We start from the raw sequence: 15,991 nt of genomic DNA, 5'->3' as shown, positions 1-15,991 counted from the left end.
CATTGATCTCTTTTCCAGCTAACTCCTCATTCCACGTTACACCCGCAAGCTATCTCCTGAGCTCTTCATAATCATCCCCCCCCCCTTGTAGTTCCACATATACCCTTTTCTCACAGAGGTGCTCACACTGCTGGCAACCACCCAGGTAATCACCTCATGGTCACTTTCACCAATTGGTGGATGATTTGACACCTCATTTATAATTACATCCTCTGAGGAGATGACCAAATCCAAGACCTTCAATCCTCGGATGTCCTCTGTTACATACTGTCTGAGGTAGTTATCCCTCAATAACTCAAGAAACTCATTTTCTTTACTTCCAGTTGCTATCTCATCATTCCAATTGATATTGCCATAATTAAAATTGCCCATAATGATCACCCTTTTCTTATTTGCTTGGCTAATTTGATCATACATTACCTTATCACCACCGTCCACATTACCTGGTCTATAACAACATCCAACCAAGTATTTCATTCCATTCACCTCTATGTCACACCTTACTGCCTCAAAACCACTGGCCCTATTTCCCTCTTGCATCTCTACTTTGTATGGACATAACTCTTTCTCTATCATCAATAGCACCCCCCTCCCTTTTTACCCCTTCTGTCCTCACGAAACACATCATACCCTTCCATCTCTATTCCTGTCAGGATGTCGTCGTCATCTAACCATGTCTCACTTATTCCGACAATCTTTGGGTGAACAGACGCAATTAGTGCAACCATTTCATCTGCCTTGTTTCTTATACTTCTAGCATTTGTATACAAACACAACAGCTCATTTCTAGATCAACAGCCAGTTCCACTGATACCACTCACTCGATGTGATCTCTCCATGCTTGACTGGGGCCACTTTCCTTTCTGCTTCTTAATTTTAAAACCCTTTTCAATTCCAACTGTTTCCTCTTGATTCCTGGTCATCTAACAAATGGTTAAGCTAATCAAATTCAGAAAATGATGGAAGACTTGGAGTGTTTTTCTTATTTTGTCTTCCATATGATGTTAATGAAATGACACTGTATTAAAGTGAATTGTTTAAGCGATTGTAATGTAATGGAGCTGTGGTTTACATAAATCTAAATCAACACATACTACAATAAACTAAATTTAATTAAATAAAAACATATATTGCACTACCAGTTTCTTATATCACTAGTGTATTGTTCTTTTAGAGATACTTGTGCCATATGGTTTCTTCAATTCACACGAAAACACAAGAAAATAAGTGAATAATATTTATTCAAGGCCCATATATTTCAGCCTGAAAATTACAGGACACCATCAGTGGCAAATGGTAGTTTAATATAAAGTTGAACACAAACAATGGATTCATTTGAAACAATGAAAGCCACATGATGTTATACATGACACAACACAAAGGCATAACTGAGGAGACATTATATGATTACTTATTAATTAACTCTATTATTAATTAAAACTTTAATGGTGTGTAATTAAAATAAGACTCTCTCTCTCCCAAATCTTTGATATTGAGTGGCAGTATAATAACCTGCTTGTCTCTACTCATCAGAGTATTCTTCAGTAACCAAATACTCTGATGAGCTGCTTTAACCACTTTTGGGATATGCCCTTCTAGTTTCTTGGCAATGAAAAGGAGGTGAAGAGGTTCTTACAGAGGCAAGACCATGATGGTAGCAGGTCTATGGAATGAACTTTATGAGGACAGGTTGAAGATTTGTGGGTTATAGAAAGTGGTTGATAGGCAGAAAAGGAATAATATAATTGAGATACAAATTACTGAAGGATTTTTACAAGATTAATACAGAGGAAATTTTTCAGAACAGGTCTGGTTGTGGGAGAACTAGGAACTATCCTAGGGATCATCCACCACCTAGATACTGGAAATTGAGCAAGTGTAGTAGTTAGCAAAAGTGTCAGAACTAGATTTTTTGCTTGGAGAGTGTTGAATAAGTGGAATAGGCGGAGTCTGTTGCAGTGGCCATGACTGTGAATGAGTTCAAAACAAAGGTTGATAGATACTGCGCAAATGTTGAATAGTGCATAGTCTGATGCTTAGGGCCTCCCTCAATAAGACTATGGACTACATATAATAATAATCATCAAATAATGTCTACTTGCCTTTTTCCATTCGTTCACACAAAATATTCGATAGGAATCATTGCCATATTTTCCAATACCATGGAGTTCAATTGGATATTTCCAGTCCTTGGTCAAATATTCTTCTGAAAAATAAATAAATAAATATTTCTTTATGAAAAAAAAAAAATAAATATATATATATATATATAAAATTTCACACACACACACACACACACACACACATATATATATATATGTTAAAGATACCAAGCTATTTTTAAACTTGGTTTTACTCCATTTTCCAAGTAAGCAAACAGACAAACAAGTCAAGTTTGCGCCTGCAAGTGTTGCAAGTCTAGCTGATTCTGTACGTAGATCCCAAGTAAGCAAACAGACAAACAAGTCAAGTTATTCTACTTTTACCATGAGTTGCCTTGGTCTTGCACTACGTGCAGGATCAGCTAGACTTGCAACACTTGCAGGTGCAAACTTGACTTGTTTGTCTGTTTGCTTACTTGGGAAATGGAGGAAAACCAAGTTTAAAAATAGCTTGGTATCTTTAACATTTATTATACCCAAGGTAAAATACTTTCTACATTTATATCTCCTCCAGAGATTTTTATTTAATAAGGTTAAAACACCTTATGGTAACTTGTTCTGGTGAAATACTTAAAAGCTCTGTATTACTAAAATCTTGGTATTTCTAGCCTGGCTCCCACTGATGAGACCTCAATAAAGGTCAGAACCAGTCTGGGTAGCTGCCCCTTGCCTCTAATACAAAGCATCATACATCTCCTCCATGAGATGTGCTTTGCATTAAGGGTAAATATTAAGATTAGTGATCAGAGCTTATTCTACTTTTACCATGAGTTGCCTTGGTCTTGCATTACGTGCAGGATCAGCTAGACTTGCAGGTGCAAACTTGACTTGTTTGTCTGTTTGCTTACTTGGGAAATGGAGTAAAACCAAGTTTAAAAATAAGTTGTTATCTTTAACATTTATTATACCCAAGGTAAAATACTTTCTACATATATATATATAATAACCTGCTTGTCTCTACTCATCAGAGTATTCTTCAGTAACCATTAATGTGCACCTGACAAAGGCTGATACAAGTTGTGTAGTACTAATAAACTTTGTTTTCATTTCTCTCGGACATGGTTCAAAACGTTCGACAGTTCATTAAAATTCATTAAATGAGTCTAATTATTTATTGATATGATCCACAAAATATTTTTACTGAAAGCATTCAAACTAGCTCATTATATTTTGATGAGAGCTCTTAGCATTACCTACAGTACATGAGTCATCCACCACCTAGATATCATTAATTTGGGGACAAATCACATTATGTCGAAGCATATCCTGCATCTTTTCTTTCACTATTTTCCATGACCTTAAATACAGCACCAAAAATAACAATCTTACCATAAGTTCTGAAAGAAATGCAGATATTACGATAGTAATACAACTACTAACAGTATTTCATGTGGCAGTGAGTTTGAAGCAATCTGGTGTGAGGCGGAATCTAACAAAATCAATTATATAGTGGAGTTGTTACGGACCTGGTGGATCGGTTGCTAGTTTTGTGCTCATGCAAAATAATTATTTTGCCCTGCTTCTGCTCTCTTGGGACTTTTCAGAGCTTAGACATCAATTAAACAGTCTAGTGAAGGGCATTGCCAGTTCCCCTGTGCATTCTCTTAAAACAGGAGCTGATATTCCAACCAATCCCACAGCTGTGTTTGTATTCAGATGCTGCAATATTCCAAGTACCTCCAAATTCATCAACCTCTGTTCTCAACATTAGTCCCTTTCACCTATGCTATAACAATAATCTTTAGTTGGATGATATATGCTTGCAAAATGGTCACTCGATAGCTGAACAATTTCACCTGCCTCTGTTACCTCTCTATCTTCAACAATCATTCTTCCTCCTATTTGCCATATATTGAAAAAACATTTTGGTAGTGCTTTTTTGCCTACTTGCTGGCTAATATTCTTTTCATAATCTGATTTTGCCTTTCTTACCATGCTAGTCAGATTTCTTCCCTGATCTTTGTACTATTCATGAGTTAGCTAGTTACCTTTCTCCTTATTACCCACCACAACATTTTCTTTTCATTACTTATTTTTAACGGTGTTAACAACACCAAACAATTTTATCAAAAGACGTTTTATTAACTGTTTATATTTTACTGAATTTCAAATCATCATCATCAGAGCACAACACAGCTAGTATATATAGAGAGGGCGCTAGTGGGTCAAGTGCTACGAACGTGTTTTGAAGAGCTCCTGATTCAGATAAGTTTTACTAGGAATAATTAAGTATATATGCGTAATTGTTTAAGTAAGAGCGGCTGTAAACGTTGTACGCTACCGATATTATTAGTGTGGGGTTTTTTTTCTTGCTTAAACTAAATACGAAAACGTTAATATTAGACCTAGTAACCTGCAGAGAAAAAAAAAAAAAATGGCGGCGGCATTGTCATTCCATGATTTTAATTTGGATTTCAGTCGGTTCATTAAGTGTGAGGTCTGTTATATGTATTCCTTCGATTACATAAATGATTTGTGGATGTTTAGTGCAGATGGAAGAAGGGTGTGTGCGAAATGTGACCTGAACGAGGAATTGATGAATGCGAATATGAAGTTGATGACAGAAAGTGCTAGTACCGATTGTGTCGCGAGTGCACGTTTGAAAGAGGATGGCGAAAAAGACAGGCGAAAAAATGTTAAAAAATCAGGAAAAAAGAAAAAGAGCGATTTGACAACCGTAACGGATGTTAAAAGGGACGAAAGTGAGGCGGAAAGAAACGAAATTGAGAGAACGAATGAAAGTAGAAATGGCGTGGTGCAGAAATCGCAAGTAAAAAAAATCGAAAGAATGAATGATAGCGAAAAAAGAATGACTGATGGCGAAAGTTGGACGCATGTTGGAACGAAAGTACTGAACCAAAGAAAGATGAATGACAGTAAAAGTGAGAAGAATGATAGCGAAAGTTGGACGCATGTTAGTCCGAAAGTACGGAAACAAAGAAAGATATGTGAGAGTGAAAGTGAGAAGAATGATAGTGAGAGTTGGACGTATGTTGGACCGAAAGTACGGAAACAAAGAAGGATGAATGAGTGGGAAAGTGAGAAGAGGGGGTCGAGAGTTAGAAAGTTAGAAAGATTTAATGATAGAGTGAATGTGTCGCGAGGTTCAGAAGGTGAATTGGATTGGATGAAGCAAGAAATGAAATGGATGCGGAATGAAATTAAGAGAATTCAGGTCAAAACTATTAAAATAAATCATGATGGCATGAAAGAGTTAACAAATGATGAGCGAGTGGCGTTGTATGGCGACTCCATTATTAAAGGTGTGCTAGAGGATAAAATGCACAAGGTATGTTTTCCAGGCGGTAAAATGAGTAGAGTGATTGAGGCATTGAATATGAGGCGGGAACAAGCAAAAGAGTTAATTGTATTAATTGGTACGAATGATTTGAGAGAGAACAAAGAGCATGTCAAAATGAATGTCAGGAGACTGCTTGGAAAGATAAAGGAGAATAGTGTGACAGGAAGGGTGGTCAGTGTGTTGCCTAGGTATGATTGTGGTGAAATGAGGTGGAGAGCAAGGATTATGAATGATATTCTGGCTGAAATGTGTGAGGAGATGGGAGTACAGTTTGTTAATGTGTGGAATGAGTTTGAGGGACGAAGTGAGCTGTATGGGAGCGATGGACTGCATTTGAGTGGTTATGGTGTGAGTCGCTTGGAGAGACTGCTGCTGGAAGGTAGAGAAGTGAATAGAGAGAATGAATCAGATCGAGAGGGGAGTGATGTGGAAGAGCAGGAGAGTAAGACAGGAGAGATTGAAGGAGTGGAAGTGAGTGGTATGAGTATAGAAAATGAGAGAATGGGTGTGCAAGAGGAGCAGGGAAACGGGGAGGCTCAGGGTGGACAGGGATACACAGCGTGAGAAAGGTGGATGCTCCAAGAGGAGGTGAGAGAATGTGTAGGCAGGAAAGTAATGGGATGATCAGGGATCAAAAGGAAACAGATGGAATTGCAAAGGGTTCTAAAATGAAGAAGCAGAAAGGGAAATGGCCCCAGTCCAGCATGAAGAGATCACATCGAGTGAGTGGTATCAGTGGAACTGGCTGTAGATCCAGAAATGAGTTGTTGTGTTTGTATACCAATGCTAGAAGTATAAGAAACAAGGCGGATGAAATGGTTGCACTAATTGTGTCTGTGCACCCAGAGATTGTCGGAATAAGTGAGACATGGTTAGATGAGGATGACATCCTGACAGGAATAGAGATGGAAAGGTATGATGTGTTTCGTGAGGATAGAAGGGGTAAAAAGGGAGGGGGAGTGCTATTGATGATAGAGAAAGAGTTATGTCCATACAAGGTAGAGATGCAAGAGGGAAATGGGGCCAGTGGTTTTGAGGCAGTATGGTGTGAGATAGAGGTGAATAGAATCAAATACTTGGTGGGATGTTGTTATAGACCTGGTAATGTGGATGGTGGTGATAGTGAAATGTATAGTCAAATAAGCCAAGCAAATAAGAAAAGGGTGATCATTATGGGTGATTTTAATTATGGCAATATAGACTGGAATGAAGAGATAGCAACTGGAAGTAAAGAAAATGAGTTTCTTGAGATTTTGAGGGATAACTACCTCAGACAGTATGTAACAGAGGGCACACGAGGATTAAGGGTCTTGGATTTGGTCATCTCATCGGAGGATGTAATTATCAATGAGGTATCAAATCATCCACCAATTGGTGAAAGTGACCATGAGATGATTACTTGGGTGGTTGCCAGCAGTGCAAGGACCCATGTGAAAAAAGGGTATATGTGGAACTACAAAGGGGTGATTATGAAGAGCTCAGGAGACAGCTTGCAGGTGTAGCATGGAATGAGGAGTTAGCTGGAAAAGAGATCAATGCAGCTTGGGGGATTTTCAAAAAATATTTAGTGGATGCATTGTCTAAATGTATACCACGGGTGAGAAGGTTAAATAAGTTAGGTGTGAGATGGATGAATAAAGAGATTAAGCATGCAATACAGAGAAAAAGGGCATTGTGGAGGCAGCATAAGAGAAGTGGAAGTAACCAATTTCATGAGGTCTACAAAGACCAAGCAAGGAGAGTGACTTGGTTGGTGAGAGTAGCTAAAGAGAGGTATGAACAGCAGTTAGCTAATGAAGCTAAAAAGAATCCTAGGGAGTTCTTTCGATATATAGCCAGCAAAAGAAAGAATGAATATGGAAGGATGACATTGATTGAAGGAAATGGTATAAAGACAGCTGTTGCAGAATGTGTGGTGGAGATACTTAATGAGCAGTTCATAAAGATCTTTCAATCTTGTGAATGTGACTTCATGGAGAGATTAAGAGCAGTTGATGATGGGGAGGAGAGACTGACTGTAAGTGAGCAAGAGGTGTTTGGGGAGTTGAGTAAACTAGATGTAAATAAGGCTGTGGGACTTGATAATATATCACCGCGTATTCTGAAGGAATGTGCCAGAGAGTTGACACCTGCCTTGACATATTTTTTTAATACGAGTCTTGCACTTGGTCAAGTCCCTAAAGAGTGGAAGGAGGGCAAGATTGTGCCACTTCATAAAGGAGGTGATCGAACTCAAGCATCAAACTATAGGCCTATCTGTGTGTCAGGTGTTGTGGTTAAGTTGTTGGAGAAGCTTGTGAGAACTAGGATCCAGAGTTGGGTTGACAACAATGGTATAATCTTTGATAGACAGCATGGATTTGCTAAAGGGAGGTCGTGTTTTAGTAATCTACTTACTTATTACAATAAAGTGACTGCTTCCTTGGACAGAGGAGAAGGATACACAGTTACTTGGATTTCGCAAAAGCTTTTGATAGAGTACCTCATGATAAGTTGACAGTCAAACTAGAGCAGATGGGGTTGGATATTAGATTAGTGCATTGGATTGGAGACTGGCTATCTGATAGGTATCAACAAGTTGTGTATGGGGGTGCAATATCCAGGAAAAGGAAAGTCACTAGTGGAGTGCCTCAGGGATCTGTTTTAGGGCCATTACTATTTAACTTGTATATTAATAATATTGGCGAAGATTTGGATGGAGATATTCAGTTGTTTGCAGATGATGCAAAGTTGGGACGAACCATAAAGAGTAGTGAAGATGTTGTGGCCTTGCAAGAAGACTTGAATAAATTGAGTGATTGGGCAAGCAAATAGGGATGTGAGTTCAATGTTGCAAAATGTAAGGTTTTAAAATTTGGAAAACAAAGCTGGGATGCAGAATTTATGATTGGGGAGAATATATTGTTGGAAGTAGAGGAAATAAGAGATCTGGGAGTGATAGTGGATAAGGATCTAAAATTTAGGGGACACATCGCCAAAATTGTGAAGACAACACAAAGACTTCTGGGAATGATGAGGAGGACACTGACGTGTAGAAGTAGGGAGATTCTTGTTCCATTGTATAAGGCTTTGATTAGGCCACACATGGACTATTGTGCCCAGATTTGGTCACCTGGTTTTCAGAAGGATGAAGAGATGTTGGAAAGGGTCCAAAGGCGACTGACTAAGGTAGTTTCTGACCTCTGGAATGTCGAGTATGAGGAAAGATTGAAAAGATGTAATTTGCAGAGTCTAGTGGAGAGAAGGAAGAGGGGAGATATGATAGAGACCTACAAGTTGGTAAGGGGTTGTTATAGGATCAATGGTGGAGAAGTTCTACAGCGAATAGTGGGAGATCAGGGGAGAACCAGAGGTCATCCCTGGAAACTGTATAAAGAGGGTGTGAGTAGGGGAGTGAGAGGTAGGTTTTTTCGTGCAGAGTTGTGAATGATTGGAATGCTTTGCCTGAGAGTGTGGTGTCTGCAAGGAGTTTGAATGTGTTTAAGACCCGATATGATGAGATGTGTGTGAGATAAAAGGACCTCCTAGATGAGTCTTTGACTCCATGAGGTCTTGTTTAATAATAATAATAATAATATGTGATGGTGAGTAAGTGAAACAATAATTGTAATGGACAAAAGATCTAAAGTCCTATTTTGGCACCCTCTAATGTTGTTGTAAAAAAAAATAATAATAAATAAAATAAAAAACATTACAGCTATGTGGAAGTTGTTCTTACGATAACAGTCTCCCAAATTTTTGACAAATTAATGCAATCATAATTGTTTAGGTTAGGAGAATTCTTCAAAGTCATGGTTGACTCAAAAAATAATCTTTCAGATCTATTCCGGATTCTAAATAGCACATTTGTTTTCTTCCATCTAATCCTGCATGAAGCGGTATCCAATGAATGGTCAGCTAGTCCTAATTGCCCTAGTAATAGTAAAGAATATACTTTTTATGTTCTTCAAGGCAGATGTTAACTGATCTTCCTGTTTGCCCTTAGTGGGCCAAGTCACAGTCACAGGGAACTTCATACACTCCAGGGTGTGCTAGAGGGTGAAGTTTATCCTTAGGTGAGCGGATCAGAGTTCCTAGTTTAACATGAGGCTTGAATATGGTGCAAAGACCATGTTTCATCAGTACTTTGGCTATCTTTTATGATGTACCTCTGACATATGGAATAAAAATGGTAATGTTGTGTTCCCGTGTATTAGGGGAAGGAGGGGTAATGGGGCTATGAAGTATTTTATCTATTTTGTAGGGACTATAGCTGTTGGCCAAGAACGTATTGAGCAAATATTTGAGTTCTGTGGACAGAGCTGTATTGTTAGAACAAATGGCTCTGGCTCTGTGTGTAAGTGTTTTTAAAATGACACACTGCTGAACTGGATGATGATCTGATTGTTTATGTAGGTATCTTCCTGTGTGTTGGCTTTCTGTAAATGGAAAAAAGATAGTGATCCATCTGAAAGGTAGGTAACTAATGTGTCAAGAAATGGTAAACAATTATTTGATTCAAAAGACATATTTCGGTGATTACACCACATTTTTATTATTCAGTTATATAACATACTGAAATAATAGTTCCCGACAAGTTTCGTAAATCATAGGATTTACATCTTCAGGGGTAAATAGTATAACTTAAAGTTTAAACAAGAGCAATTAATAAATACAAATCATAACCATCTGGCTATTCATAAACTCAAATAACAGAATGCAGATATAAAACGTTATTGACGCTGAACAATACTGGACGATGTCACGTGTTCTTGTTCTCATTCATACAGTCCGAGCTCAGATTGAGGTAGATTTTTTATTAGAGCTGACCACACTTGATGGAGAATTAAACCTTGATTCTTATTGCATTGGGTTGGGTTTTTCAGCATATTAGCAGCTTCTTTAAATTTTCTTATGTAGCAGTTGTTTTCTATGTATGACATTGTCGTTTTTTGCCAGAGTACATCGTGTCCAGTGGAAATGGTATGGAAAGCAAGACCCATTTTTTGTTCTCTTTTGTATTGTACATCTTTTTGGTGTTCAGCCATGCGTATTTCTCCAGATTTTCCTGTGTGTCCTACGTAGCAAATCCTGCAAGAGTAATGGATTTTGTAGACTCCTGGTTTTTTAAGAGGATGATGAGGTGGTTTTGGTGGATGTAGGAATCTTGAGATTTTTTCCATAGGAAGGAAGGCTACTTTTACGTTGTGTTTGTTCATTAATTGGCAAGCTTATCTGTAACATTTTTGATATAAGGAAGCAAGATTGCGTTTTTGTAATCCTGTTTTATTGTGTTGTTAGTTAGAGGCATTTTAAGGATTCTCTTGATGGTTTTTGTTTCATATCCATTCTGTTGGAGGATTTGTGTTAAGTATTTTAGTTCTTCATTACATCTTTCTTATGTGCTGGAGATATTGTATGCTCGGTCTCGAAGAGTTTTAATTAAGCTTATTTTTTGTGAAGGATGGTTTAAATTGTTTAAACTTTAAGTTATACTATTTATCCCTGAAGATGTAAATCCTTTGATTTACAAAACATGTCGGGAACTATTACTTCAGTATGTCATATAACTGAATAATAAAAAATGTGGTGTAATCACCGAAATATGTCTTTTGAACCAATTAGCTACAGAAGTCTACGCCTGCAATTATTTCATTTTTTTTCTACTGTGAAGTGGATTTTGGGGTATTGGCTGTTTAGGTAGGTGACAAATGCATCCAAAGTGTCTTGTTCATGGGGCCAAATGGCAAACACATCAACTACATAGTGTAACCACACTAGTGGCTTGTATATAGCTGTGGTAAGTACTTTGTTTTCAAAGTGTTCCATGTAAAAGTTTGCTAAAAGGGGTGAAATATCAGAAAATGGAATATCAGTACCATTAATCTGTTTGAAGATTTTTCCTCCCCATGTAAACTAACCTGCATACATAGTAAATTTGAATAATTCAGAGATATCAGGGAGAAATTTAGACCCGATCAAATCAAAGGTGTCTATCAGTGGTGCACTGGTAAATACAGAGGTAACATCAAACTAACCATTATCTGAATTTTTAAGGATGTGATTTTTAACTAGTGTTTTGAAATGGACTGAATTTTTTTACAAAAGTAGAGGAATTGACAGCAAGGGGGGGGGGCAAGCGACTTGGCTAACTGTTGGGTAAATTGGCTAAATTGTTTGGGTATATGCGGGACTATCTATGCTATCGACTATGGGGAACAGGGGAATATTAGGTTTGTAGATTTTTGGTAATCCATACATATGGGGTGGTTTAACATGAACCGGTTTTATATTTTTGTTGATTTCTTTTGGCCAGGAAGTCACTTTTTTCAGTAATTTTTGGACTTTTTTCCTTTGAGACATAGTGGGATCTTGATCTATAATTTGGCACGTAGAACCTCACATAGGAGATCTTGCATTTTTCTATTATAATCTTCTTGATTCATGATAACTGTTGCATTTCCCTTACTGACTTTTGTAAAGTTGTATAAGAATATTTTTATTCTTATACAACTTTTTTTTAAGGCCGTTAGTTCATTATGTGTTATATTGCTTTTTGGTGGTTTAGCCTTGTTTAGGATGCTTGCTATATCTGAACGCACATAATTGGCCATTGCTGATGGAGGATCGTAGATGCCCCACTCTACCTTCATCGTGATTTCTAATTTTGGAATTTGTTTGGGCATGATGGTAAAGTTATGACCAAGACTGAGGGTGTTCTCAGCTTCTTCAGTGAATATTTCAGATGATAAATTTATGACCATGAGGTCTCGTTGAAATTGCGGTCGGTATGTAGTATGTTGTTCTAGCTGTTCTAGAATTTCATATTTCTTTAGGTATCGGCTTAACTTCTGTGAATTCTTTTTTTGCCACAACTTCGGAAATGTGATGTAGGACAGTCCACATTTCAGGATTTAACACGTTAATTAGTTCTCCTTGTAAAGAGGTGATTAGAGCTGTTTAACTTATTAAGCTATATGCAAGTAACAGCGATTTGAATTCTAGGAGAAGCACTAAATGATAAATACGATAAATGTTAATATGATGTCAGTAAATGCAATGTGTCTTTTGCTGATGTTAACTTTTCTTTAAACTACAGAAAAGCTGGAATGATATCGCTGTTGCAGCATCGTTTGAGGAAGGCTAACATGTTCAATTTTCTGGACAATTTCAGTTTCAAGTTACCGAACCGTCGCGCTTTATAGACAATATTTTCTTGGTGCAGAATCATAAATCTAACAGATAAGCTTAGGTGTTGACAGTTATTCATTACTTATTTTTAATAGTATTAACAACACAAAACAATTTTATCAAAAGATGTTTTATTAATAAGTTAGAGGTAGTGGATAGCCAAGGATTTTTTTTTTTGTTAGGCTCCCTTGTTATTTAATACTATTATTATTATTATTATTACCACCCCAAGACCTCATGGAGTCAAAGACTCATCTGGGAGGTCCTTTTATCACACACACAGCTCACCATACTGTGTTTTAAACACATTCAAACTCTTTGCAGACACCACATTCTCAGGCAAGGCATTCCAATCATTCACAAATCTGCACGAAAAAAACCTGCCTCTCACTCTCCTACTCACACCCTCTTTATACAGTTTCCAGGGATGACATCTGGTTCTCCCCTGATCTTCCACTATTCTCTGTAAAACATCTCCAGCATTGATCCTATAACAACCTCTTACCAACTTGTAAGAGGTTGTTATAGGATCAATGGAACATATCGTCTTGCTGGTATCTCCCCTCTTCCTCCTGTCCAACAGACTCTGCAAATTACATCTTCTCAATCTTTCCTCATACTCAACATTCCAGAGGTCAGAAACTACCTTAGTCAGTCTCCTTTGGACCCTTTCCAACATCTCTTCATCCTCCTGAAAACCCGGTGACCAAATCCGGGCACAATAGCCCATGTGTGGCCAAATCAAGGCCTTATACAACGGAACAAGAATCTCCCTACTTCTACACGTCAGTGTCCTCTGCATCATTCCCAGAAGCCTTTGTGTTGTCTTCACAATTTTGGTGATGTGTCCCCTAAATTTTAGATCCTTATCCACTATCACCCCCAGATTTCTTATTTCCTCTACATCCAACAATATATTCTCACCAAACATAAATTCTACATCCCATCTTGGTTTTCCAAATTTTAAAACCTTACATTTTGCAATATTGACCTCACATCCCCATTTCTGTGCCCAATCACTCAATTTATTCACGTCTTCTTGTAAGGCAACAACATCTTCACTACACTTCATGGTTCTTCCCAACTTTGCATCATCTGCAAACAACTAAATATCTCCATCCAAATCTTCACCTATATCATTAATATACAATTAATATATGAATATACATTAATATATTCATAAATGATTTAGATTCAAATATTTAGAGTAAAATTCCTCTTTTTGCTGAGGAGTAAATTGTTTGGTTAACCTCAGTTCTTTACATGACAATCATAAAAGACTGAAAGCATGAATAGGGAAGCAGAGTCTAAATTTAATATGAACTGATGTAAATGTATGCAATTTAGTAACTGTAGTATTAGATTAAATATTATTATAATTATGGCTATTATAGCCTGTTTTTGTTTAGGAGTGTCCCTTGTTTTAAATACAGTGGCTATTATTACTCAAAAAAAGTGGTGTATATATTTTAGGGCATTATGGGTGAGTAGAGAAGGCAATTATAGCAGAATAAAAGAGGTGGACAAATTTTGTACATACCTTGTTTGAATACCAGGATGTCTTACAATTTCATGATCCTGCTGAAGGTTGTTTATAACGGGGGGGGGAGCGTGTTTTAATGCGGGAAAAATAAATTTGGAAACCCGAGTTTCATGTTAATAATATATATATAAATATATATATATATACTATTGTGTTTAAGGGTGCATATTGGGGAGGGGAGGGAGGAGAGAAGGGGAAGGGTTTACTTATGGGGGAAACCCTTCCCTTTAAGGAAAGCGTTAACGAAAGCATAAGGAACGCGTTAATGAGGTGTGGACTGTTTTTGACTGACCATCATTGGAACATTTTCAGAACGAGTGTAGGGCTATGTCAAGACTGGAAGTTGAATCTGCCAAATAAGGGTGTTTGTTGTCGCTAAATGGTTGGAGGCGTGGCTTAATTTGTAAGTTCTGGATCGTCCAACATTCGGAAATTAGGTAGGGGGGTGGATGTTGATTGAATTTTCATCGCATTTTATGGCAATAGTTATGGATATTCTAAGCATTGTTTCATTGTCTTGTTTGCCTATGATTATGGCCTTGTCGATTTGTGGGATATGTTTCAGTTCAAGGGCGTGAGCTGCAATTTCTGTCTTCCCTGTCCTCTGTGTTTTATTTTTCTTTTTGATGTTGCAATGTTTTTTTGTGCTCAGATAATTCGGAATGGGAATATTGCAATCCCTGAAGTGCTCTTGTAGTCTAGTCCATAAAGACCTAATTGTAGAGCCAGTGTAGGTGACGTCACAGTCTTTTGACAAGGAAATTTGTAGACTATGTTGTGGTGTTCAAATATTTCTTTGTGTGTGAGAGATTTAGTGGGTTTTAGGAGAGTTGCTAATTTTTGGTTCATGGTGAATACTAGCTTATAGTATGTGTGTTTGAAAATGTATTTGTAGGCGTTGTATGTGTTTTGGATGTATGGCAAGTTGATAAACATATGTGTAGGGAAGTCTGTTTTGGTTGTATTATTGTTATGTATGTTTATTGTGATAGTATGACTGATTTTTTAACAGAATATGGGTGGTATGAATTGAAATGGAGGTAGTTTCCGATATGTGTGGGTTTGTGGAAAAGCTTTGTAGCTATTTTGTTATTGCTTCTGATTAATGTCAGGTTTAAGAAATTGATGGATTTGTTCTGTTCAGTTTCCGTGGTGAATTGTAGTCTGTTGCTATAATTGTTGGGGGATGTTTGTAAAGTGGAAATGTGTGAGGATTTACCATATCGGAAACTACCTCCATTTCAATTCATACCACCCATATTCCATTAAAAAATTAGTCATCCTATCACAATTTATCAATGCTTACAAATTCTCAACCAACAGTAATTATCTTAACATGGAATTAAAGTATTTAACATAAGTTTTAAAAATTCGCAACTATCCGACACATCTAATAAGTTATGCGAACAGTACGGCAAAAATCCCGTCATAACAATAATACAACCAAAACAGACTCTCCTACACGTATGGTTATCAAATTGCCATACATCAAAAAAAAAATACGACGCCTACAAATAAATTTTCAAACACACGGACTATAAGCTAGTATTCACCACGAACCAAAAATTAGCAACTCTCCTAAAACCCACTAAATCTCTCACACACAAAGAAATATTCGAACACCACAACGTAGTCTACAAATTTCCTTGTCAAAAAGACTGTGACGTCACCTACAATGGCTCTACAATTAGGTCTTTATGGACTAGACTACAAGAGCACTTCAGGTATTGCAATATTCCCATTCCGGATTATCTGAACACAAAAATACATTGCAACTTCAAAAAGAAAAATAAAACACAGAGGACAGGGAACACA

General features: G+C 37.3%; 1 protein-coding gene across 2 annotated transcripts in view; it reads right to left on the bottom strand.

Annotated features, from left to right (window-relative positions):
- Positions 1-15,991, bottom strand: part of LOC150101818 (methyl-CpG-binding domain protein 4-like) — a 352,401-nt gene that overhangs the window by 48,324 nt on the left and 288,086 nt on the right. For both annotated transcript variants that reach the window (XM_090401062.1, XM_090401061.1), the window contains exon 9: positions 2,103-2,206. In XM_090401062.1, coding sequence (XP_090257188.1) covers positions 2,103-2,206 — 104 coding nt within the window. The remainder of the gene's footprint in view (positions 1-2,102; positions 2,207-15,991) is intronic.

Source organism: Typopeltis vanoorti, chromosome 11 (assembly GCF_054136105.1).
Source record: "Typopeltis vanoorti isolate ZY-2024b chromosome 11, IOZ_Tvanoo_1.0, whole genome shotgun sequence".
Lineage (NCBI taxonomy): Eukaryota > Metazoa > Arthropoda > Arachnida > Uropygi > Thelyphonidae > Typopeltis > Typopeltis vanoorti.
Note: the sequence above shows the minus strand (reverse complement) of the source record. Positions and strands in the feature narration are given on the sequence as shown.